Source organism: Exophiala oligosperma (genome assembly GCF_000835515.1).
Source record: "Exophiala oligosperma strain CBS 72588 unplaced genomic scaffold supercont1.1, whole genome shotgun sequence".
Lineage (NCBI taxonomy): Eukaryota > Fungi > Ascomycota > Eurotiomycetes > Chaetothyriales > Herpotrichiellaceae > Exophiala > Exophiala oligosperma.
In genome coordinates, this window is record NW_015622818.1 from 1,602,829 (window position 1) to 1,627,704 (window position 24,876).

Genomic DNA, 24,876 nt, shown 5'->3' on the forward strand with positions numbered 1-24,876 from the left:
CTTGATATGCGATAAGTAGGTAGGTAGATCATTCAAATCCAAATCTCGTTTGCCCTCTCCATCCTCTTCCTCCCTTCCATGTACCTAGCCACCCTACCCAGCTTCAACAACACGTCGGCATTCATTGCTTCTCTCGTCTTCAAATTACCACCCAGATCCCGCTTCTTCAGGTGTGACTCGCTTTGGTTTTGGCTCAAACCGTCAACGATGATACTCCACTCGGCGACCGTGGCGCCTTCACCTCCCATGTTCTTGGCGTTGGCCGTGCCGTTGGCCAGACTTCCCCATATCTGCAAAGTGGCGTATTTGCTGGTGTACACTGTTTGATCGGCCGGCACGTTGAACGTGGTGATGTTACTCTCGAGTGGACCAATGTCCAAAATCTCCGTGGCGTTGTAGGTGTTGTTGATCCTGACACGTTCGTCGGAGGCGACCTTTAGCACGCCGTTCGCGGAACTCGCGCCGACCGCGCTCGGGCTCTTCAGGGTCTCGTTGTGGAAGAGGACGGTGTAGTTCCAGGGAGGAGCCTGGGCCCAGTCGAACTGAACGGCTCGCACTCGGTAGCCGACCGGCAACGAAACGGTGACGCTCGCCGTCTTGTTCGCCACGGCGGGCTGCCACTTGGTGCTCGCCGCGCCGTCCACGGCCGCGATGGGGAACTGGCCCGGCAGGTACTCGTCGGGGGAGGTGGCGGGGAGGCACTGCGCGACGTTGTCCTGCGTCGTCTTGACGAGGCCGATCTGTCGGTTCTCGATCGTCACGCTGCCGTTGGGCGCGAGGCTGAGTCGGGCCCGGGGTTCCGAGCCGACGGTGCCCACGAGCACGGGGATGGGCGAGTCCGCGTACGTGGCGTTCGGGACCGCGCCCTCGGCGGGCTCGAGGCCGCCCCCTCGAGAAAGCACGGTGTGCGTTTGGTTGGAAAAGGCGCCGACGGGCCACCCGTGCCAGTGGAACGTGCGGTACTTGATCTGGGGGATCTGCGGGGGCAGGCTCGGGTCGACGTGGAGAGAAAAGTCGGGCACGAGACGGAGGCCAAGGTACCCGAACAGCACGACCTGGTTGCTCCCACCGTGGCCCGTCAGGAAAGGGTACGCCGGGTGCGTACCGCCGTTGTCCTGGAAGCTATCGACGAGCTGTTCGGAGAACTGGAACCAAGGTCCACGAAGGTACGGAGATGTCGAGGCGTGTTGGTAGGTGTACGACGAGCAGCCCGACGGCGACACCGAGTTCGCGATGATGCTGAAGATGGCGTACGTCATGGCCGGACTGCTGATGGACGTTTTCGCGGCGTAGTAGTCCAGGTCGCTCAGGCTGTCCTGTGCCGTGTAGTTCTGGCCCGTGAATCCCAAGGGGAAGGTGTTGAGGATCACGTCGGCCTGCTTCACCTCGATGCTGCCGTTCATGCCGACGTACTCGAGCGTGATGTCGGCTTCGGCGTCGCGTGCGATAATCACGTTGTCGGCCTGCGAGTCCCACGTCGAGTTGGGTGTTCCGTTGAACATGCCGCGGAAGTCGTTGGCGTAGCTGAGATGCTGGCTTATCAGGGCGTTGGTGAAGGCACCGTTGTCGACGTGGTTGGCGTATTCGTCCGGGTCGGTCATGTTCTTGAGCGCCCAGCGCGTGCCGTTCTTGACGAGCAACTCCGAGTAGAGGGTGGCGACCGAGTCAAAGATTGGGTAGAGAGACTCGCGGAAGAAGGAGGTGTCTCCGGACGAAACCCAGTAGTTTGTGAACTCCAGACCGATGTCCCCGTTGATGTGGTACTCGTAGTCGAAGCAGGGGCCTGTCGCGGTGCAGTTGCCGAAACGGCCGCTCGTCCACGGGAAGATGGCTGCATTACTAGAAAAGTTGGTGTTGTTTTGTGACGACTGGTACGCCGTCTTCGTGTTTGCGAGGGCTTGTTGGTACCGTTCGACACGGTAGTTGGCTATACCTTGTCCGGATGCCGGGAACGCTGCCACCAGACCAGGTTGCATCCAGATTTCGGCATCCCAGAAGATCTGCCCGGCGTACGAGTCCGATCCGAGTCCGCCCACGGCGATGCTGTGGCTGTTGATCGAGGAATTGTCGGACGCAGTGAGTGCATTCTCGGATATTGTGTTTTGGAGGAGATGATATGGATTGGCCACCGCTGCGATGGCAGCTTCAATGATGTACGGGTCGTCCGGCAGCGTTCCGTTCTCGGGGTAGGAGAAGTCGTCGACCGAAGTGGTAGGGAAATTGGTGTTCCACTCTTGGGTGTGACTCTGCAATGACTCGCTGTAGCCAGCACTCGCCGCCTTCAGTGCGGCGTCTCTGGCAACAGCTCGAGGTTGGAGATAGCCGTCAGACGACGCGAGACCGACAAACTTTGTAAATGTTGCCACCTTTCCAGCCTCCAGACCGGCCTGGTAGGAACGAGCAACAGACGATTCATTGTTTCCGACGTATGGCCTGCCTACAGTGCTCGACTGGTTGGATTTGACGTTGGCTCCGCTGTGAGACACCGCAGCATACACCCAGGCCGTCACATTGCTGATGCCGTTCGGAGAGACTGATGAAAATATGAGGTCCGGGTTTGATGCATCGACGCCGTTTTGGCCCGGGGTGGTTCGTACTGCACAATCACCATTGAGGACGTTGGCAACGCTCACGTTGGTGGCCTTGGAGGCTGTAATGTTGAGTGTGACAAAGCCCTGATTGACATACAGTCTGTGTGCGAACATCTGATACGAGACGTTGAAAGAGCCATGACCACCACCAGGGGTCCAGGTAAACGCCCAGTTCATCAATCCATTCTTCATGTCCAAACTTGACTTGAAATCGCTAATGGTGGATTTGTTCGTCGAGGCGGCGAGGAAATTGCTCCCACCAAGGTCGACTACAAGGCCACCCCAGTGTGGAATGCCACTGATTGCAGTGTCCCAGCCATACTGATCCAGCCAAGGGAAGTTGGTGCCATTGAGCTTTGGCTCAGAGTCCCAAAAACCACCAACGGTAGCGAACGTCTGTCTTCGACCGAAAAGTGGCCAGCCATTGATATCGTCACCAGCGACTGGTGTATCGACTTCGAAGAAGGGGCCCAACGCAGCTACATTGATGCCATGATAGCCGTTTGCGACTGTTGCTCGAGACTGGTAGTGACCTTGATCGAGCTCGGTAGTGGTGAGTATCCAGTTCGCTGCGTCCCAAGTGACTCCGTCGAAACGAGTCTTGTAGGTTGTTGATGCGTTGCCCGATTGAGCTGAGGCGATCGAACACAACAATCCCACGACCAGGAGAACTTTTGACAACCCTTCAAGCATCATGTTTATCTAGGGTATACAGTTAGCTGTGGCTAGTTGAATAAATTGAGTGTCTTGCCTTGAATTATACTCCTCTTGAGCCAACCACTTCTGTCATGGAGGAAGAACAGTTCTGGTATGGGCCAGCTAACCAAAGCTTTTGCCCGAGCAAATGGTCAGGAGTTTAAGCGTGTGTGAGCCAGGTAATCAGTGAAGCTCTTCTACTAAGATCATGTATAGCAACCAAGAGAGAAAAAGAAGATGCGAATCAAATGAGGCTACTGCTGCGAGACTATGTACACACCGATGAGAGGATGATGAAAGGTACGGCAGAGCCGCTAGAGATTCGATGGAAAAGTGGTGAGTTACATTGAGAAGCTTGCCATTACCTTTCCCAACCTGGGAAGGGATCCAGCATCATGGACGGCATGCATCCTTCATGCCTGAACCTGGTGGTTCGCATGAATCTGGCGCAGTTTGAAGTCGACGTCATTGGGTGCCAGATGCGGAGAGAGTGAAAAAAAGGCGGATGTGGCTGCGGAGGAAGATCAATGATCAATCATTCATTACCAGGTATGGCCCACCATGCCAGAAACAGCCCACAACACGGACAGCACGGGCAGCATAGCTTGGGCTGATCCAGGCTCTACTCGGCGCTATGGACGAGCTATGGCAGGCTTTTTTCACATCACACCCCAAGGCACAACGCCACAAATGTCATGCAGTCTCCGCCCTACACTTGGCCTATTCATACAAGTATTCTCGCTTCGGGCATTTAGCCGGTTGTCAATTCGTCTCCCTTCTGGAATAGTCGAGTCGCATGGTCCGGAGGGATTTTCCACCGTTGCAACGTGCCAGATCTCGGCTGATGCATGAGCTTGGACAGACCTGACAATCATGTCCAGAAGGGTTCGACCTGCCTGGAAAAGTCATTATTTCGGGCGGTATCCGAGAGCAACCACACACTCCGTCTCGCAAGCAGTCGTTATTTGCGATGCTTGCTCCGAATGCATGTATACTTGCAGAATCTTGGATAATGAAGCGCATCTCAGCATCGACGCAAGACAGTCAATACTTGCTGTTTTGTCAGTATATCACTCTCGAGTTAAAAAATCTAGAGTCGAAACCCTAACCTGGCGTTGATCATTGCAATCTGCCGACGTGGTGATGGGAGTAGAAGTGCTCACGATCTTTCGCGCAGGTGCAGGCGCAGGGAAGATTTCCTCGAGCGACATAGTAAAAGAGCGACGGTCCCAAAAAGATGTCAAGTGTCTTCATTTCCCTGCTCGTCTTCGTCGGCATCTCTCTGTCTCTGCGCCTCAGCTGATTTTCTGTGCCCGCTTCTTCGCCTGCTCATCTGATAACTCTCCGACGTCGTGATCGCTTTCTCCCCAACATAATGTCGTCCATCCCATTCCGTCTTGCAAATCGGACAGGTCTGCGATCGCTGCATCCGGAAGAAATTCTGTGTGCAAATGTCGTGTAACCGGCATCTGCATTCACGTCGTGGACATCGCTGACCCTGGATGCGGCAAGCATTAGCTCTAGCTCTTCATATTAGACGCCCAACGAACAGTAACGTACGACGGTAATGATTTCCTTGCAAGCATGGCAGAATTTAATCTTGTTGTTCGTCTCGCCATCCTCGTCTTCGTCGTTGTATGTATCGACAAGCCAGCCTTTCAGCTCCATCAACGCTCGCGGACTTAAGCTGTAGAAGCCACTCCTGCTCTTTTCCAGCCAGCCTTCCTCGACGAGTTTGGCGAGCATGGTCTCGGCGTCCTTTGCGCCCAATGTACTTGCATTTGCCTGTGTCGCATTCCCATCTCCGTCCTGTGTCGTCCTCCTGTTGCCCTGGGTCCGTCCAACCTGTATGGCGTCGATACCACTCAGACACATGGCCTCCTTCTTCCCTCGATTGTTGGGGCCGTCAAACATGGCATCGAGCAGCTTTTTCAGATATACTATCTCGTCCGCTGAATATGTCGTGGCTAGTTGCGTCAGTGGGTCACTGGTGGTGTTGACCAGAGCGTAGATACGCTCCCGAGTCTTTTGGTGGAATGTACTTCGGATTTCTAGGTCAAGCGGGGACAGTCGTTGGTTCGAGTCTGCAATGTAGGCATTCAGATCTTCGATCGTGACATCTTGAGGCTGAACTTCGCGGCCATCGCGGTACGTGAGGAGGGCTGAAAGGATGGGTTGGGCAGTTGCTAGCGTTAGGACACTGCGAGCAAGGAAGGCTTGTAGAAAGGCTCGATTAGAATCATCATAGCCAGATGAATCACCAAGATCTGCCATTGTAGCTATGCACGAAGGCTTTCACCATTGTAGAGACTTTCTTGATTCTGTTGATTGCAGGAAATTCAACATACTTTACGCGTCTGAAATGAAACGCGTATTTTGCGGGGATCAGGCCGATTTCAGAGAGGACATGAGAACAGAGGAATAATTACTACTATCACTGCATCCATGAACATGTATCTGGATGTTTAAACAGGGAAGCATTAAGTATGATCGTTCTCTTCTAAATCTACGGTCCCTTCCTATGAACTCTTATATTTCAACCCAATGTCTAGCATATTCCCAAACCACGTATTTATATGTGGCCATTTGCTTTTTTACCCCGAGCAGCAAGCACCTCTTCCGTTGTCTCGACAATAGTATCAAATGCCGCCCTGACATACTTCTCTTCAGCATTCGGATTTCCACTGACAACGCGCATGAATGCTTTTCCTGCAGTACTACTGCAAGTCAGGAAAACCTCTCCACGCTCGTTGATGAGTTCGCCGATGTGCTTGGTCACAGCATTAGCATCTTGTTCTCGCTGTTGCTCAGCTGATATCCGAGGGTTGAAAGTGGAATCCGTTTCGGTTGAGCCCTGTGGCGAGAGCAGAGAAGGCTTAACTCTGAAACAGGTCAGGCCAAATGCTGGTTTGGCGACAATCTCGAAAAGGTCTGAACGTCCACGGATGAGGCCGGCAAACACTTCGCCAATGGCTACGGTCTTCCTGATATGGGCTCTCATGCCTTCAAGGCCGTAAGTGCGCATGACAAACCAGATCTTCAGCGCTCGAAAGCGTCGACCCAGTGGGATCTGCCAATCCCGGTAATCTGTGACTAGGCCACTGTCCGTATGCTTGTTGACATAGTACGCCGCCTCGATTGAAAGGGCGCGGGTAAGATGATTCCGGTTCTGTACAAAGAGACATGAAGCATCGAAATTGACTAGCAACCACTTGTGCATATTCATGTTGTAAGAGTCCGCGATCTTCATCCACGGCGAGTATTTAGATGAAAATTCTGGGCATATTAAGGCGGCACCAGCGTATGCAGCATCGATGTGAACCCAGAGATCAGGTTTGGACTTTAACACTGGCGCTAGGCTCTCAAAGTCGTCTGTTGCGCATGTCGAAGTCGTACCCATCGTCAGCGTAATATAATATGGTTCGAGGCCTTCCTTCTTGCATTGTTCCAAAGCAGCTTCCAAGCCTTGGCCAGTCAACGAGAGGCCATTTTCAAGTTTCGTCGGAATCGCGCGGTATCTTGTCCCGGCAATCAGTGCACCCTTCTGTGTCGACGAGTGTGTCTGATCTGTGGAGAGAGCTATTAGTCGTCCTCGGAGGTATGCGATTCTATCCGCTCGCTCCTCTGAGTCCGGTTTCAGGCCTTCGGCATCACATTTGCCGTGTAAGTAACGCTCTCTGGCGGCGACCATGCAGGTCACCACTGCCTCTGATGCTGAGCCCTGAATTGTGCCGCCACCAGCGTTTGGTGAGGTGCTTAGGAATTCTTCAGGCAAGTCAAAGGCTTGGGCCAGCCAATCCATGACAACTGTCTCGAGTTCTGTACATGAAGGGCTACACAACCAATTGAATGCTGGTGCTGTGAATGCGGCCGAGTACATTTCCCCCAGCATAGATGGGTACGTGACACCCGCTGGGAAGAATGCCATGAACTTTGGCGATTGCCAATGCGTAAGACCGGGGACAATCTTTGATGCAATATCAGGCTGGATATCTGACCATGCTTGAGGCTTCTCCGGTGCCGATCTGGGCAATTGGGGTGCCAGAAACCCTGGTTTGATCGTAGGTAGAACCGGATAATCCGCCACATTTTCGTTGTATGCAATGACTGAAAGAATCAGTAACTTGGGCTTGTAGAGATGTCAATGACCCTCTTACTCTCTTCTATGGCAGCGTGCGCTGCCTTTCTGAACTCGTCTGAATTCATGGCTAGCCTCTGTGCCCCGTGAATATATCTCGTTAGAGAAAACCCCGAGATCAAGGATGTCGGCGATGAGCAATGTCCTGATAGAGAGCGTCCAAACATATATCACCCACAAGCGACCTCAACGTGTCGTCTTGATCGATCCTAGTCCTATACAATTCTAGAAGGTATATCCTGTAAGACGCTGTCAATATTATGCACGCCTTAGGAAAACATCCTCTCTCAAAACTTCGGACTTTCCGATAGCACTCAAGATTCCACAGCGGAAATAAAGGCGCACTGAGGAAAAGTCGCGATGCCATTGGTCAGCCTCGTGCCTTGTGAGATGAGCCGCCTAAAAGCCATTCTCTCGGAATGCCATCGTTGCGCAGCTTACCAGTGGTATTCTTCGGGGGCAATCATCGTTGCCTGAAACATCAGATATTTGCACAGGGCCGAAAGAATGGGAGTTTCGCGGGGTTCTCATAATACCAATACAATATTGGTGCGGGATGCGAGTGTGTAGAATACGGTAGGTGTTTTTCTCTGGTTCACCCTGTTCTAAGACCAGCCTATGCAACATCTAGAAGGCTCATAGACCAGTAAAGGATGGCTTGATGAAGTAAAACAGAATGTATCTCACGTTTTTGTTGTGTCCACTGGAGTTGTTTCTGACTGTTTTGCATCCCAGACGTGCGTCGATATTCCAGAGATTAGCCGAGTATTAGCCAGACGCTTCTCAGACAGCCCGCAAGTCAATGTATAGTTTGCACGCGATTGAATCTCACCAACACCGGATTCGATATTTGGAAGTGTGTCCAAGATGGACGAGTCATCTGGTCGTGGACACAGAGAGAAAAAGCCCAGCGAAAAGGTGAAAGAACAAGTAACAAGCAAGATCGACAGAGTTGAAGACGACGACAAGTCCGTCGTCCTTCCTACCTACATTGCGCCTAATGACCCAAAGTTTTTCCAAGACCAGAAGGAGGTCCCCAAGATATACGACCACACTAAAAGGGGCGCTGACGGCGAAAGGATCGATTTCTACTCACTAGGCACCCAGTAAGTGTCTCATTCTAGCCTGGCGCAACGGGCCTTGCTAATTCTGGTAGCGTCGAGAGTAAGGAAAAGCGATTCTACGTACGTGCGAAAAGGGATCCAGATACCTTCTATTTCCACACCGACGATGCTCCTCCACGATATGCCCGGCTCAGTGACGAGAACCACCCGCAGTGCGGTGTCGAAAGCCTCAAGAACGTGTTCACCAAGGACATGCTAGGCAAAAGCGGGGAGTTTGGGAGTTATACAACAAGAGCAAACGTGTTTGCAAGAGAAGGGAAATTCTTCTTTGAAGCAAAGGTCTTGAGTATCGCCCCTCCAGGCAGAGAGGAACCAGATCGCGCCCTGGCCGATAGTCAGAACTCGGATAGAACAGCCACGAATCGAGGAGGCCTACGCGTTGGCTTTTGTCGGCGAGAACATCATTGGAGCGAGAATCTTGGTGGCAATGCATACAGCTACGGGGTGGTTCTACGAAGTGGTCGAGCCAGAGAATACGGCAGTGTGCGGTTCAATACGCTAATGTACCACATGCAGGGCGAAGGTGGGAAGGATCCAGAGGACCTTTCTCCCGGAGATGTGGTTGGTCTTATGATTACACTGCCCTCTCTGGAAGTACACAAGAAGGTGGTCGAAGGAACATACAACCCTGCCGAATACCCTCACCTGAAGTGCGGTCCTGCCAACACTAAGAAGAAATCAGGTCCGGGCAAGAAATCTGCTAAGAGCGGGCCGAAGCCTAAAGATGGTGAATCGATTAAGAGCAAAGATGAATCGAGCAGGAAATCTGCCTCACGGAGCTCTATACGGGCTACATTACAACCCTTGCATGGACTCACAGTCCCCTCAGATCACGACATCATCCGCGACCGAAACCCTTTCCTACACAAAGGCATGACATATTTTGAATGTCCTGAATACACACCAAACCATGACCTAAGCCGACCAACGTTGAACTCAAAAAACAAATCCGTCAACCCTGAGACCGGTAAGAAATACGACCACCTAACCGATCCTCATCCAAACACCGAACTTCCACACCTACGAACTCTTCCCGGAAGCAAAATTGAGCTCTGGGTCAACGGGAAATACCATGGAGTGGTGTGGGAACATCTCTTTGCATTTCTTCCTCCAGCTTCATCTATCGAGAAGGGCAGTCGAGCTGTCACAGGCCAGGGCGACGTTGATGATGGTTTACTTGGCTATTACCCGGCAATTAGTCACTATACTGGTGGCGCAATCGAGTGCAAATTTGACGGACCCTGGTGGTACGGTTATGGACAAGACGGACCCCAGCATCCGGATGCTCGACCCATCGGCAAGCGTTATCAAGAACAGATCGTTGAAGACATGGTCAACGATCTAGTGGACGAGGTCTACCAGGAAAAGTCATATCATGATGCGGACTGGATGAAGAAGAAGGTCTTAAATTGCAGTAGCAGTCAATGTACAACATAACTAAGGTGTAGTGGTGACCAAGCCTGGATTGCACCTTGGTATTTTCCACTGGGTTCGTGTGTTTGACCCTGGGCGTACAAGGATTGCGGATTAGTGCATTGATGGCTGGCTGTATTTGGATGAGTAAGAAAACAGGCACGGCGGGCGGAAAAAGTTGTTTCGAGTACAGCAAAGATACCCCTTTCTGCATGAGATGTATGTACTCCGTGGGAAAAGGCAGCTTAGACCCAAATCAAAACCTGAACTGGCGTTGTCTTTGACCTGTCTAGGTGGGACTTTCGCCATTGGCACGAGACAGTCCGAAGATTCTATCGGAGGCCGTGAAGTGGGCTGCAGTCAGCATCATGTCTGGCCTAATAAGAATTGTGTGCACACAACTCCCTTCTCCTTGTCCTCATGCGATCGGTGGCTCTATACCCGATGAGTAAAACAGCTAGGAAAGCCGAGTGACGGGTGCTTGAAGGGATTCTATCGAAGCTGTGGAGATATCCCCTGCGTTACTGACAGTCTGGCGGTAGTACAGAGTACGGGTGAACCATCTCCTGATACACGCAGGAATCGCAGAATCGTGATCGAGACGACAAAGTGGGACAAGGGAGAGGAGGAAGCGAGTCGCGGCTGACGACTCCGAGGCTTAGTTGTGGATGTGGAGGAACCTGAAGCGAAGGAGATCGAAGGGCAAAGCAAGGGATGGCATGTGTCGACATGAGATGGCTGAGGACTGATGGCGCAACCGCCTGCGCTGAGTGGCCAACACAAATAGAAAGATGCGGGTCAGCAAGTCAGACATTCAGGAGGTGGCTCGCCGTTTTGGCCTCTTTAGCCTCTGTGCCCTGTTGCCCCCTTCTTGACACGCTGTCCTTATATTCTGCCTGCCCACCGCCCAACAACCACCATCACTCTCCTTCACTTCACAAACATCGCCAATTTTCTTTGACCCTAATCTCAGACCATATTGTGATCATCCTCCACTTTACTCTACCAGCTTATGCTGCTGCCTAACATGAAGCCCAAACACTGAGGACACCTGGTCTCTTTGGCCGTCCACATAAACGACAGTCTTTATCCGACTCTACACGCTGGCAACTATTCTCCATTGGCCTTGCCTGATCGTCTCACACTACCGCCAAAATGAGTGCAATGGATAACGTCGACCCTTCGATGTTTGACGTCTCCGGTTACAGCGAGTCTTATCCCTCGCCTGCTACCACCGCAGAAGACTGCAAGGAGTCAAGTCAACCCCCCTCCGATCAACCTACCAAAAAGAAGCGGAAGGCGTGGGGTCAGCCAGTGCCTGAAATCAAACAGATACTCCCGCCGCGAAAGCGAGCGAAGACGGCAGAGGAAAAGGAACAGAGAAAGAATGAACGCATTCTCCGAAATCGAAGAGCTGCCGACAAGTCTCGGCAACGCCAGAAAGCTGCTGTTGCCGAGCTTGAGGCTAGACAACATCGCATCGAGCAAGAGAACGCCAGTCTTCGAGAACTCCTAGCACATTATCAGTCCAGGTTCGGCGTCCAGGCAGACTTCCCAACACCGATGCCATCTGACTGTGATTCATCTGTTTCGAACCACCTGTCCTCGCCTACACCACTCGATCTGAAATCCTCCACCCCAGAAACACCAGCATATGAGTGTGAAGTGCAGCAACATCCCACCCTAGTTGAATCCGACACCCTCACACCAGTTAAACACGAATCCCCTGTCCTCGCCCCTCAACTCAACATAATAAACGCACACGCCGAAGCCGATCAATCTGATTCGATGGCGACGTACCAAAGCTTCCCAGCTGTCTCCGGTATGACACAATATCCTGCTGTGGTATTGTGTGACCTGCAGTGTCAACCGGAGACCTGGGCTTTCAAGCTGCCGGCGTTCCCATGCAGTCAAACCAACAACTTTGGCCTGAGTTACCTCCTTCAAGTCTTCCAGACCTTGACGATATTTCAAACCTTCTCAACGACAACGCTCTTGCCAATCTACAATCTATTCCAGATTTTGGCACAGAAATTGTCAATGACCTCGACGGAACAGGATTTCTCTTCCATCCTGAACAATTTCCCACTGATTCATTGTTTGATTTCGATGCCTTCGACACCGACCAGACCAGCGGTTTTCCGCATGAAGCTTCTGAGCCGACTACTCGCATGCAGCCCACACATGGCGCGCCTATTACTGGCAGCGACAGACAGGGCTTTGCAGCAAGTGGTTAGCGAAGATGGTTTCGCCGAAGACCCTGACCGTCGGTGGACATGGTCGAGTCTGATGACAATCAAGTGGACCATCGTGAGGTTGGAGAAAGAACATCGCAAGATACGACGACAGGTCTGGGCGAACGAGAATGAGAATGACGGCCTTACAGAATCGAAGATTATGTCTGGCGTTGACTACCGGGCAGTAGCCAGGAATTCACAATTATGGCGAGTGACCGCTAGTCCGGATTGTACTATTACTACGAGAAATGATGGTTGGGTGCCTACTCAAGAGGTTCATTAAATTGGCCCTTTTCTAGATACATGAGAAATCAAAAGCAAATTTTAAATACTGTAACGAAATAATCTTCATCATCGGTGCATTATGCGAGTTTAACATTGACTCTCGTTCGTACTCCGTGCAAATTGATAAATGTGTTTTTCGCCACCAGGCAACTGCATATGTTGATGGACCGAGCGTAGTGATGATTTTTCGCTAAGTACACGTGATCATCTCTTTTCTCTTGGCATTGCCCGCGTTTGGAGAAGTCGCGGTAGGAGTGAAAGTCCCAAGTGCAAAGCGCGACTGATGAGGGCATCGTCTCGTCGACATCGAGCGAGGTGAACCGCTGACGACGCCGCAGTGATGCCTCCATTTAAAGATGAGCATGTGCTCGTAGGTACTTTCTGTGCGCTTGCGCCTGCACTTGGCTGATTTTGAACACAGATCATTGCTCCGGGCTCGTATATCACCTCGGCGCAACTAGGTCTGCCCGAGTCGTTCACTCCTCCCCGCTACCGATTTCCCAGTCGTATGTTTCCAGGCGCAAATCCTGGAGAATGGGAACCCACCAAAATTCGATCAAAACTCACAACCAAGAGGAAGGAGGCCCCGCAACAACCACAATCTACCCAGAATGGGGAGACGAAAGTTCAGCGACCTGCAGCTGAGCAGACGCAAGACCTACTACCTACGACTGAGCAGCCTGTCGCATCTTCAGTAGAGGTCGATCAACCGCAAACTAAGAGCGATGAGACCTCTGGTCAAACAGTTACGGAGAAGGCTGAATCTCAAGACGGTCAAAGCGACGCTGTTCCTCCTGTCGAAGCCGAACCACCAAAACCCGAACAGCCTTCTGAAGCCGTCCCTTCAGCCGATGTGGAAATGGTAGAGGCGCCAGCGGAAGCGAAAGATTCATTACCCGAAGCTCCAAAGCCAGACACTGACATGGCTGAAGCACCATCCCAAGAAGAACCCAAACAAGAAACCCCTTCCGCACAAGAAGCAATAGAAGCTGCAGCGTCCGAACCAGATACGGATATGAAAGAGGCAGCAGAAGAGGTGGAGGAAGAGACGATTGAGCATGAAGACGACCCCTATGCTACGGAAGGTGCCGTCTATCCCATCGTCGAGGGTCGCATTGAGAATTGGCCTTGCTTCTTCGCACTCCTCTCGCATATCTACAATATGGTGTCTCCTCCTTTCCACAGCCCCGTTTTATTCGTCTCACAACCTTGCTGGTCCGCAAGGGATAATGAGATGATCACTCAGTTTGTTTTTGAGAACTGGAAAATCCCTGCCTTTTGCCTCATGGACGCTGCTCTTACCGGAACCTATGCCTATGGTATCCCAACCGGACTTGTCGTTGACATTGGCTACGAAAAGTGCGACGTAACTGCCGTGACGGAATTCCAGGTCAACGACATTGGCCGGGGAGCAGGCCTGCGTGGTTGCGGTGGACAGACTATGACTAAAAGGTTACAGCAAGTGCTAGAGAAAAAGGGCTTCACAGAAGACATGGCGGAGCAGCTAAAGAAGAACCCCATATGCGAGATCCTTCCTGCAGGAGTAGCCTACCCGACCGCGTCGCCAAGTGCCCCAGCTCCTAACCCAGCAGCTGCAGCTTCCACGGGTGCATTAGACTCCGGATCGAATGCCAAGGATGAGGACGGGTTAAGACCTGGCCAGGCGCCCCGTGGTCCCGGAACAGGCACCGTAGTGGGTGAAGAGGGAGGTAATGGCGAGGACGATGATAATGAAGGTGTGCTTGACGTGGCCGCGATTGTGGCCCGTGATAATGCCGCGGAGCTTCTGGCAAAGCGTGAGAAGGAGAGAGCCGAAAAAGCGGCCGCAGCGAAGAAAGGGGCCGCTGCAGAAGCACCAAAACAAATGCGCCTGAGAAATTCTGAGAGGGAACGTGCAACATTCACCTATATCGAGTACCTACCACGCGATGATTCCGACAATGTCGAACCCGTTAGTCGGCGGAAGAAGCGTGAAGTCGAGGTTGGAATTGAAAGATTCATGGCTGCAACGCCTCTTGCTGGATATGCAGAAGGTTTGATTGACACGATCGCAGAGGCAATTCACCACGCCGTTCTGAGTGTACCTGATATTGCTATGAGATCGGCACTGTGGGACAATGTGATTGTGGTTGGAAATGGTAGCCGTGTCAGAGGTTGGTCGTTCCCATTTCGTCTCTTGATCTTCACTGACTTCTCCAGGTTTCACATCCAGTCTGGTCTCGATACTCAATTCACGTTACGTCCTATCTCCTTCTACTGCCACCATATTCACTTCGGAACTACCATCAAATTTCACCACACCGGTAGCCACCCCAGGTACTAATACACCAATACCGGGACAAGTTGGCCAGCAACTCCATCACCCCGGCGGCGGTGTCAACCCATTGCTGGTTGCAGCGACCAAGAACATGATGCAGCCGAATCAACATCTCCAGATTCCAGGACAATTACCACCTGGCCAGGATCAAGGTATGGGTTATCATCATCGCGGCTTCAGCCAATCGCCCACGTCTGTCAAGACAGTCAAGATGCCAGAATACTTTCCTGAATGGAAGGATCCTCACGTTAGTGGCATGGAAGAGGCGGCATTCTTGGGCGCTCAGGTCGCGGCCAAGGTTGTTTTCATCGTAGATCAAGGAAACAGCAAGGGATTTCTCACTAGGACTGAGTATAATGACCTTGGCCCGGCGGGAATTCATGAGTGTGCTTTATGATGACGGGTTGTACATGGGAGTTTATGAAGGCTCTAGAAGCGTGGGTTTTGTGTCTTGCAAGATATCCCACGACTGGGTAGATATGCCTTTTGGCAGGCGGCGAGCATGAGAAGGAACAGCGCAAGGATTTTACCCTGTATCAGTATTTTCACTATTGAAGGTTCGACCTTGAGTAGTCAGACTCTAGGTTGTCATCACCGGGGGGGGGGATTCTCTGCTTATGGAGTGGTGGAGTATAAATAGATATTCAGGTGGAGAGTTCCAGACCGCGTTGGGTTGAGCATGGTGTTGTTGTTATTGCTGTAGGGTTACACAAAAAACATTGATTTAGAGAGGACTTGTTATATCTGTGAGACTGTGATGTTGTCTAGTTTGTGACGAGGTACATGCCATAGATGTGGAGAATGTGATGTTCTCTGATCTTGCCGGCGAGAAAGACTGGACGGTCGTTGAGTTCGAACACGCCCCGTTTCACCATGTCCGTCTTGTCCATGACCCTCAAGCTGGGAGGGTTCTCCGCATTGACTATGGCCCGGACGTAGACTTTTGTGAATGGGGGATTCCACAGAGACGTGGACTTCCTGCACGACGCGAACACGGCGTTGACGGATTCGGTCGCGTAACCTTTGCCCCAAGCACCCGGAAGAAAAGAGTAAGCCAGTTCGACGACCAATGCGGTTTCGGAAGCGACGGGGCTGAGGTGTTCCGGTAGGACGAGGTTGCGGGAGTCGACGTGGACCAAGGTGACGAGACCGATGAAGGAGGAGGAGGAAGAGGAGGACGACGACGTTTTTGTCGGTTCAGGGGTCGCTGTTTTCTGCCGGTCGTCAGTGATTTCGTGGACGGCGTAGGCGATTCGGTATGCCTTTCTTTTCTCATCGTCGTCGTCGTCGTCGTCGTCGTCGTCGTTGTCGTCCGTGTCTGTGTGGTCGTCGACCGTAGTAGTAGATTTGACAGGTAAAAATCCTTGTATGAACTTTTCGGTATCTCCTGAAGTCTTGGATCGAGGTAGAATACTTCCGGAAAATTAGTATACTCGGCCGTGGGGAAAAAGCATTCATGGTTTGTGTCGTAAAACACAAGGCATTGTGAGGTTGTGAATTTCGATGCTCTTACCTCCACCATGTTGATTTCTCGTCACTCCTCAATTGATGTATACATTCGAATTCCGGACCACCTTTTTCCGCAGATGTGACCAAGGTCAATTTGAGCCTTGGAGTTGTGATGGTAGTTTCCATTTGTGTGGTTTTCCTCCAGAAGTATGGAGAGAGGTGAGTGTCTGAAGTCGACCTAGCTACGAGTATCCCTTGTGATTCTCAAAATGAGGTGCGGAACCATATAAAACGCAATACTCCGTGATGAAAAATATATAGACATCATCGTGCCATCTTATTGTGTGGTATGTACGGATACTCGTAGACATAAGAATTGACACGCCCTGTAGTGACTTACGGTGGTGGTAGTATCGGAGTAACAATGGACGCCTTATGGCATTGACGTACCGTAGTAAATAGCAACTTGTTGTGTCTGTGTCGGTTACATTGTTGTGTTTTAATACGATACAAAGGGTCGGTATGGAGTGTATGAGGTATCATCGCATGTCTTGGCATATTAGTCATCATCGACTTCACACAGGAACAGGGGCAGGCATCGTGTACGGAGCACAAGTCCAAAGACAACGACCAGTCGATACAGAGATGATGATTGATGGCCGATGGGATATTGTTCCTTGTACCACTGAGTTGATTCCAAGTACTCCACATACACAACCACTCTACTCGTACATCAAATACTTCGTACCTCTTGTACTGTACATAGACTCGGGTCATACTTCAATCCCCGAATATTGGGACCCAGTTCGTAACTCTGCAACACGGAGAATAGCCGATGAACCCCACCAACAACCCTCCTCTGGCCCCCCCCCGTGTCCGAGGTATAAGTGACATACTCCATGGGATGGTTTGTGGGCAACTACATACATACTACTTGTATATCTGTTAAGACCTTGTTCCTGATCTATCTTTGTGGCTGCAACAACAACAACATCGACAACCCCCGGCAGACTCTTGCTCCGTCGTATATCGACAATGTCTGTCGTACCGGAGTTCTACGCTCCTAGGACATTTGCGAGATTAGCCAAATCAACAAACACTCTCAAAGTTACTACTACTACGCCATGGAATATACAGATATACCCAAAAAACACGTCAAGTCGTCACCGTCGGTCATTCAATACCAGACAATATCTCGGACGGCAACAGCAGCAGCCGTCTCAAACTAATGACACACGACAACCGAGTCCGAAACATACATCCAAAGTATTCAAAAGTGCCGACGACGCTGTGGCCGATATCAAAGATGGTACAACCATTCTAAGTGCAGGGTTTGGATTGAGTGGTGTCGCAGGTGAGTTTTGAGAAATAACTGTACTTGGAAGATTTGCAGTCACTTAAGCCCCCTCCCCCTTTGATCATTCTTTTTTTTTGTTTTGCTGACGTCTTATTCCGTCTCTCTCTTTTCCGCCTTCAGAAACCTTGATCGACGCCATCCGCAAAAAGGGTATACGCGACTTGACCGTGGTTTCCAACAACGCCGGGGCGGGAGAGTACGGTCTGGCCAAACTCACGTCCACCGGGCAAATCTCCCGGATGATCGTGTCGTTCATCGGCAACAACAGATCCCTGGGTCAACAGTACCACGACGGCCGGGTGGCCATCGAACTCTGCCCGCAGGGGACCATCGCCGAACGCCTCCGGGCCGCGGGGGCCGGCATCCCCGCCTTCTTCACCGGCACGGGGACCAGCACCCTCATCGAGACCGGGGAGATCCCCATCCGGGTCGGACCCAGGGACCCCGCCACCGGCAAGCACGCCGTCCTGGAGCCCGGCCGACCCCGCGAGACTCGAATCTTCGGCGGCCGGAGGTACCTCATGGAGACGGCCCTCGGGGGGGACGTGGCCATCGTCCGGGCCTGGAAGGTCGACGAGGCCGGGAACTGCGTCTTCCGGAGCACCACAAAGACCTACGGGGTGCTCATGCCCAAGGCCGCCCGCCTGGCCATCGTGGAGGCCGAAAATATCGTCCCCGTCGGGTCCCTGGACCCCGACCAGGTCGACCTGCCGAGCATCTACATCGACCGTATATGCCCCGCCACGAGCGACAAACACATCGAGAAGCTCGTGCTCGCCCCGTCGTCCGAATCAGACCCGGCCGGGGTCAATGAGCCCGACGGCGGCGAGGCCGCCGCGCGTAACCGCATCGCCCGCCGAGCCGCCCTCGAGTTCAAGGACGGCATGTACGTCAACCTGGGGGTCGGGATCCCCACGCTCGCCCCCAGTTTCTTGCCGGCCTCCACGAAGGTCTGGCTGCAGTCGGAGAACGGCGTGATCGGGATGGGCCCCTACCCGCGCACCCGGGGCGAGGCCGACCCCGACACGATCAACGCCGGCAAGGAGTCCATCACCCTCGTCCCCGGGGCGAGCACCTTTGACAGCGCCGAGAGCTTCGGCATGATCCGCGGCGGCCACATCGACGTCTCCCTGCTGGGGGCCCTCCAGGTCGGCGCCGGCGGCGACCTGGCCAACTACATCATCCCCGGGAAGGCCTTCAACGGCATGGGCGGCGCCATGGACCTCGTGAGCGACCCGGACCGCACCAAGGTCGTCGTCTGCACCTACCACTCCGACAAGGACGGCCGGAGCAAGATCGTGGACCGCTGCGACCTGCCGCTCACCGGCAAGAACGTCGTGTCCACCATCATCACCGAACTGGGGGTCTTCCAGGTCGACCGGAAAGGCGGTCGGGGCCTGACCCTCACCGAGACGGCCAGAGGCGTCAGCGTCGAAGAGATCAGGAAGAGGACCGCGGCCACTTTCACCGTCGCCCAAGACCTCGGCACGATGGAGTAGATCATGAAGCCTCTCCGAGACACAAAACAACTTGGCCTTGAAACCATGAGCGCCGCATTGCACCGCACTGCACCCCTCGTGTCCCCAACGAAAGCGAAACTGAGGTCCACGTGTGCGGAGAGTGTATATTGACAATCGCCGACTTATGGCCAACATGAACCAGAGACAGCCGACATACAGCACGAATCGGTGACAAGTCAACAATCACAAGATATATGACTCTACCATCTTATTGGATTCAGAGAGGAGATGATTCCCGTAGATATGGACTCAGGCCTGCTTTTGTTTCTTTCATAACATAGCATAAGGGTGCGGGGATTACTTGTCACGTAACATAGATGCTAGTACATACAAGGATACTTTACTTTGGACAGGTCGTATGTATTTCCCTGCGTAGACGCTCTTTAAATACGCCTATGTAGACGTCTCGTAAGGACACTATGCTCTGCATAGGTAGTATATGTATACCCCTTGTAGGGTATCATGACGTTGCTCGATACTTCTCACAAAGACGTGATATCCGCTACTTGGGGTAGAATGGCCTTCCTCCTCATAGCGCATCAATCCTTCCCAACAACCACTGTAAATGACGATATGAACTCCGTGGTTGGAACTGAGGTTGCATGTGCCCACTGAGATAGGTCTGTGCCCACATGAGTCCTCGTTCAAAGTGTTGAATACCCATGATCCCTTGAGAAGGTCCATCTAGACCCTCGAATCCACTAGACACAAAGACCTCTTGGTACTGGATATCCGGAATGTTGATCGTGATGGTCTTGGAAGGTTCGGTCTGAAACCCGAGTTTGCCGTTCCACGTCATGTTCTGGATCGCCAGGAGTGTGCCATTGGTTAAGACTTCGAGGTCGAGATCACCGTTTGACCTGATAGTGTGAAACCGGTACGCGTCAGTCATCTCAAATATTAGATTTTGGAACGATCAAGGTAAAACATTGGACGTGGGAACGGGATGAGAAACAGAAAAAAAGAAGAGGAAATGGGGGAAAAGGGGCCAAAAAGGGGGAAACCAAAACTTACACCAGCACACGATTTGTCGCCTCAATAACTCGAGGAAGGACCTTTTGAATCGGATCTGCACTCAGATCGTTCTCGTCTTCAGGACCACTATCTTCGGCAACAAATACGGGTCCCGTGCAGAGTTCCCAATCGGCGTTGGCGGGCGCGTGCATTGCCTTCTTGACGTCGGTGCGGTTGAAATAAGGCGGCAATCCCGGATATGAATAGATCAAGTCAGAGGGAAAACCAAGTGGGTCACTAAGGATCGGACAGGCAAGGTTTGGTGAGTACACGTTAAAGCACGGGTTGACAGAGTATGCCGTGTCGTAGACATTATCCCACAGGTCGCAGTCCGGATCGGCGGTGGTGTTGAGATACGTCACCGGTTGTGTGCCGTTGGGCGGGAAATGCATATAATCTTCGCGATATTGTGCATAACCACATTTCTTGTCCATGTCGGCGAGCATCGAAACGTACGAATCGTTGAAACCCATCATGTTGTTGTTCTTTTTGATCCATGGGTATACGGACAAAGCATTTGCCGTTGGCCAAGAGCCGATGCAAGGATCATAAACAAGTGCACCTAGCAGGAGTGAATATCGTGTCAGGACCACCTCGAACAGCTCGCTAGGGGTGTTGTTAACTTACCCGAGACATTGAAATGGGTCGTGTCGTTCTGGTCAAGCATTGCATTTGCGACATACGGTACATATCTTCCAGCATATGATTCTCCAGTGACATAGATCGAGTAGTTGCTGATGTTAAAGATCGTCTGGTGTAGTTGTAAGTTTGCCAGGCCCCAGTTTCGAATCTTACCACCATGACAAGTACAAGTCTTACCTGGAAGTTCTTGAAGAACTTGACGAACTCTTCCGCCGGCTCTTCTTCATTTGTGGCGGTGGCTTTTCCCGGAGAGAAACCAACTCCGATAGGGTACTCGACCCAAAGCATATTGGTCAGATTCACCCTGTTCTTGTATCAGCACTGTGCAGTTGTGTCCACGAGGTCAAAGTCTCGCCTATTTCAGAGGAGATCTAAAACCAGAAGAAAGAAACTTACCAGGAATAGGGATTGATAGTTGGAGAGTATTGACCCCAGCTCCACTGGATCCGGCCATTCTCTTGCAAGAAGGCTTCTAATGAGCTGCATCCGGGTCCTCCATTGAACCAGATGGTGATTTCCTTGACTGGTGATCCCACCCGAGGCTGGAAAACAAAGAACATACCTCGACTATCATCAGACATGTTCAGAGGAATGATACCGCTGTAAAGCTCCGTCATGAAGCTTTGTGGGACATCAGGGAGTGATTCCACAAAGTATTCTGGTTTGTCCCAAGGTCAGCGTCTTTGAAAGCACTAACCAGCCTGTACTTGAAAAGGGTAGCTCATTTGAATCTCACTTTTGGTCTTGTTAGTATAGTATAATGGATCATTGGTCGCGGTAGTGTCCCGTCCGAGTAAAGCACGAGCCCTCATCTCTGCCATTCCCTGAGGCGTAAAGCCTCTTCGATGTGCAACATCACGACGTGCTGAACCTAGGACGAGAAGGCAGCCGCAGAGCAGTAGGAGATGATTCAAATATTGAGGCTTCATGGCTCCTCGAGAGTGGATGACTAGCTTCGAGAAGAAGAGCTGGCGTTGGAGTAAGATGCAGACCTCAAGCTACTTATGTGATCTAGCGAACACCCGTGTAATGCCTTCCGATGGGGACGCGACCCAATGCCATGATGTAGCGTCGGACAGGTATGCTGATTCATGCGATAGCTGTAGCCTGAACCGAACCACATCCAACCGGATGAGCGCGATAGAAGCGAGTTCTGGAGAGTCTAAATAGTGTAACCCACAAAAGCTCTTCTTGCCGAGGAAAGTATGGGTGCTGTAGATGCCCATGGGCTTATCTGGTCGCTGCACCGCGATACTGAACTAGACAACCACTATACGTCACCAGAAATGCGGAAAAGAAGAGATGTCGCAACATAGCACGCCTGAGTGCCAGGCAGCCAGACCCCCGCATCAGGAAGATTGTGGAAGCTGTCAGGTACAGCAGCGTCGACTGATAGCAAGAACTTATCCTCGAAAACTTGCCATTGGTCCCTTGGAGGAGAAGGATATGTGACCAAGCTAAGGTATGTAGCCATGTGCCAAATGATGCTAAGCCTCGTGGCGTCAACGCTCGAATGCTGGTAGCGGCTTGTTATAAGCAAGCTTGGCCGGGAATCCTCGACCTGGAGCTTCATCGTCCGCGGCCAGAAGGTTGAACGATGAACTGATAAGAAAGTTGTATCTTTACAAGACCATGACAGGAAGCCCGGTTAGGTGACATCGCGCTGATAACTAGTGTCGATCTGGTAAAGCACATATCATCTTGGCTGCAGTTCAACGTCATGCGGAGAGAGCCAGGACGGACCGGCAGCCCCGGATACGGATATATCGAGATTATTGGCGACGACGATATGGATATGAACGAACTTCTAGAGATGTGTTTAGATGTCAATTTTGTGTTAGAAGCAAGGGAAGTACATGATCCACTCGCAGCCATGCAAAGGGACTTTTCCGCAGGTCAGGATGCATCAGCAGACGTGGGAAATAGAAATGCTCCGACTGCCATGATAAAATAGCAGGCGCATAATATGCTTCCCTCCAGGGCATTCGTCCTTGAACTGAGTATTAAACAATTCACCAGAAACGTTGTGGCGAACAATGCCACAATTTCGAATAGGCCAAAATACATGGTCATTTGCTTCTGCATGATCCAGCCGGAGAGGACAACAAGTGGTGTCACAAATAATGAAATCTGAACCGACGAGCCAACAGAAACACCGATTGCCAAATCGAAGTTGCCTCTTGCAGCAACAATAGTAGCAGTGAGCAACTCAGCGCAATTGCCAGCCACAGGAAGGATGATCAGGCCGATGAACGCTTGAGAGAAGGGTCCAGAAGACACCATATCATCGAGGGTCTTGACAAGAAACTCTGCACATACGGCAACAAGGGCTGATGATATGATGAGTATCAATATCGAGATCTTTCGTCCAACGACATTCGTCGGCTCTGATATGGTATCCAAGTCGCTCGACGTGTCAATACTCGTTGTTGGGTTGTTGCGTAGGAGAAATCGAGGTAGGTTTGAGGTGGAGCTGGCAAAAGAAAGTCGCCTCGCATCTGCCCCTTGACTACGGCTGCGTCGTCGAGGCTCTCGCGAGTGTGACCGATGCTGGGTGTGATGTTGGTAGATTGATTGTGTGGGTACTGTCTTCTTGTCCTCCGCATTCGTTCGCTGCATGAGACCTTGAGACTCTTCATCTTCATCGCTCTGGTATTGTGGGCGGTCATCGTCTTCGACCATTTCGAGCCTGTCCTCTTCCACCAGAGAGCCTAGCTCGAGCACATCTCTCCGTGGATTGTCACCAAGCTGGAAGCTGTCCACTGATTCCTCATCTTGAAAACGAATAGATCGCGGCGCCCGAAACGAGGCACGGAGGCTGTCACTATGGCTACCGCTTGTTCTTCTGCTCGAGTTGAAACCAGGTGGGTCGTATGAGACTGTCGAGACGGATCTTCTAATTTGAAAGAAGATGTAAAGGATATAGATAGCCAGTAGCATCAGTGAGGAGACACGGCTCAAGATCAGGGTGGCAGCTTCAGCTCTCTCATCGTCGTCAAAAGAGTGATAGAATGCATTCTGAAGAGATTAGTATCTGAAAATCCACAAGGAAGAAGAATACCTACTGGTACGAGGAGACTGAACACAGACACACTGAGTAGACACGCAAGACCTTGTGCTTCATCCTGATCATGCCTTTGCTCATGGTTGTAGAAGCTTCCAGCAAGAATTGAAATACCCAGGATGAGCAACAAATTCACGAGAATTGAGCCCAGAATCGACGCCTGGACGACCTCGAACTTGTCATGGTAGAGTGCCGCTCTGCTTTTGTTAGCTCGACCGCAGTCGATATGTTGATTGTTAAGGCTTACATGCTGTTGTTCATCATTAGCCGAAGTATGCTTGACAGGACTGAACCGCTTACAAGAGGACAATCTCAACCAGATTACCAAAAGTAACATTCAGTAGAGCCCCGATGGCGTCACCCGACTCCCGTGAAATATTCTCGGTGGCATATGTCAGGAGAGATGATAGGGGTACAACAGCGATGACATTTGTAACGAAGACGATGACCGGATGTGCTCGGACAAGATAACTGGTGATGGCTATTGGAACAATCACAAGTAGGACATTCAACCACGAGGAAGTGGCTATGGCATGAATACAAGCAACGAGCGCTGTCCATGATCGAGAGGAGAAATGCTCAAGTGTCGTGGTATTGGTAGAGACTGAAGGGTTTGCGGAGATGTCAGAACGACCTGATAATAGAAGCATGGTCAGTCACTCAAAACCAATCCTATCTCGGATTGGATGTCTGTACATACCCAGAAACCTAAAGATACAGGCCGAGAATGAGCTGGCATCGATGTCTGGTTAGCATGAACCAGGACAGAGAGAAGAGCGAGGAGAATCCTACGTGAACACGTTGCTGCGATGCGACTGCGGCGGGTGAGGGGGCACGTGCTCTTGCAGATTGTCAGTACCGAGACCTCAATAAAACATCGACAGGAGAAACGGAAATGCATAACTCACCAGGACTCATTGCAGGGACACGTCAACACCCTCGTGGAAATAAGAATAAGAAAGAAAATCAAAACAAATCCATAGCTGTGATAGAGATGTTCGACTAAGCCGACAATGATCCTTGCCGGGG

General features: G+C 51.7%; 10 protein-coding genes across 12 annotated transcripts; 4 read left to right on the plus strand and 6 right to left on the minus strand.

Annotated features, from left to right (window-relative positions):
* Window positions 1-32: 32 nt before the first annotated feature.
* On the minus strand, window positions 33-3,764 carry PV06_00557 (uncharacterized protein; the record flags this gene model as incomplete). The annotated part of the gene is made up of 2 exons (XM_016401069.1): window positions 3,343-3,764; window positions 33-3,293 (listed from the first exon to the last, which is right to left on the minus strand). Exon 2 carries the CDS (start codon window positions 3,285-3,287, stop codon window positions 33-35), a length of 3,255 nt encoding a protein of 1,084 aa, XP_016268122.1. The 5' UTR covers window positions 3,288-3,293; window positions 3,343-3,764.
* Window positions 3,765-4,412: 648 nt separating this feature from the next.
* PV06_00558 (uncharacterized protein) lies at window positions 4,413-5,596 on the minus strand. The gene is made up of 2 exons (XM_016401070.1): window positions 4,848-5,596; window positions 4,413-4,785 (listed from the first exon to the last, which is right to left on the minus strand). Exons 1-2 carry the CDS (start codon window positions 5,559-5,561, stop codon window positions 4,528-4,530), a joined length of 972 nt encoding a protein of 323 aa, XP_016268123.1. The 5' UTR covers window positions 5,562-5,596; the 3' UTR covers window positions 4,413-4,527.
* Window positions 5,597-5,758: 162 nt separating this feature from the next.
* PV06_00559 (uncharacterized protein) lies at window positions 5,759-8,070 on the minus strand. The gene is made up of 2 exons (XM_016401071.1): window positions 7,445-8,070; window positions 5,759-7,394 (listed from the first exon to the last, which is right to left on the minus strand). Exons 1-2 carry the CDS (start codon window positions 7,590-7,592, stop codon window positions 5,860-5,862), a joined length of 1,683 nt encoding a protein of 560 aa, XP_016268124.1. The 5' UTR covers window positions 7,593-8,070; the 3' UTR covers window positions 5,759-5,859.
* Window positions 8,071-8,231: 161 nt separating this feature from the next.
* PV06_00560 (uncharacterized protein) lies at window positions 8,232-10,364 on the plus strand. Its single transcript, XM_016401072.1, has 2 exons — window positions 8,232-8,531; window positions 8,582-10,364. Exons 1-2 carry the CDS (start codon window positions 8,293-8,295, stop codon window positions 9,984-9,986), a joined length of 1,644 nt encoding a protein of 547 aa, XP_016268125.1. The 5' UTR covers window positions 8,232-8,292; the 3' UTR covers window positions 9,987-10,364.
* Window positions 10,365-10,789: 425 nt separating this feature from the next.
* PV06_00561 (uncharacterized protein) lies at window positions 10,790-12,543 on the plus strand. Its single transcript, XM_016401073.1, has one exon. The coding sequence runs from the start codon at window positions 11,118-11,120 to the stop codon at window positions 12,480-12,482; it is 1,365 nt and encodes a 454-aa protein (XP_016268126.1). The 5' UTR covers window positions 10,790-11,117; the 3' UTR covers window positions 12,483-12,543.
* A 222-nt stretch (window positions 12,544-12,765) lies between these two features.
* Window positions 12,766-15,534, plus strand: PV06_00562. 3 transcript variants are annotated; one of them, XM_016401074.1, is made up of 3 exons: window positions 12,766-12,854; window positions 12,906-14,637; window positions 14,684-15,534. In XM_016401074.1, exons 1-3 carry the CDS (start codon window positions 12,825-12,827, stop codon window positions 15,196-15,198), a joined length of 2,277 nt encoding a protein of 758 aa, XP_016268127.1. In that variant the 5' UTR covers window positions 12,766-12,824; the 3' UTR covers window positions 15,199-15,534. The 3 variants fall into 3 exon arrangements, with proteins under 3 accessions (XP_016268127.1, XP_016268128.1, XP_016268129.1); XM_016401075.1 differs by having other exon boundaries at window positions 12,766-14,637; XM_016401076.1 differs by having other exon boundaries at window positions 12,906-15,534.
* Window positions 15,526-16,730, minus strand: PV06_00563 (uncharacterized protein). Its single transcript, XM_016401077.1, has 2 exons — window positions 16,315-16,730; window positions 15,526-16,214 (listed from the first exon to the last, which is right to left on the minus strand). The coding sequence occupies exons 1-2, from the start codon at window positions 16,434-16,436 to the stop codon at window positions 15,566-15,568; spliced, it is 771 nt and encodes a 256-aa protein (XP_016268130.1). The 5' UTR covers window positions 16,437-16,730; the 3' UTR covers window positions 15,526-15,565.
* Window positions 16,731-17,285: 555 nt separating this feature from the next.
* PV06_00564 (uncharacterized protein) lies at window positions 17,286-19,299 on the plus strand (the record flags this gene model as incomplete). Its single annotated transcript, XM_016401078.1, has 3 exons — window positions 17,286-17,604; window positions 17,728-19,102; window positions 19,227-19,299. 3 exons carry the CDS (start codon window positions 17,286-17,288, stop codon window positions 19,297-19,299), a joined length of 1,767 nt encoding a protein of 588 aa, XP_016268131.1.
* A 357-nt stretch (window positions 19,300-19,656) lies between these two features.
* Window positions 19,657-21,712, minus strand: PV06_00565 (uncharacterized protein; the record flags this gene model as incomplete). Its single annotated transcript, XM_016401079.1, has 6 exons — window positions 19,657-19,987; window positions 20,142-20,703; window positions 20,769-20,892; window positions 20,961-21,087; window positions 21,180-21,441; window positions 21,520-21,712. 6 exons carry the CDS (start codon window positions 21,710-21,712, stop codon window positions 19,657-19,659), a joined length of 1,599 nt encoding a protein of 532 aa, XP_016268132.1.
* A 967-nt stretch (window positions 21,713-22,679) lies between these two features.
* Window positions 22,680-24,765, minus strand: PV06_00566 (calcium/proton exchanger; the record flags this gene model as incomplete). Its single annotated transcript, XM_016401080.1, has 7 exons — window positions 22,680-23,801; window positions 23,849-24,044; window positions 24,095-24,097; window positions 24,148-24,481; window positions 24,548-24,579; window positions 24,640-24,688; window positions 24,756-24,765. The coding sequence occupies 7 exons, from the start codon at window positions 24,763-24,765 to the stop codon at window positions 22,680-22,682; spliced, it is 1,746 nt and encodes a 581-aa protein (XP_016268133.1).
* Window positions 24,766-24,876: the final 111 nt, after the last annotated feature.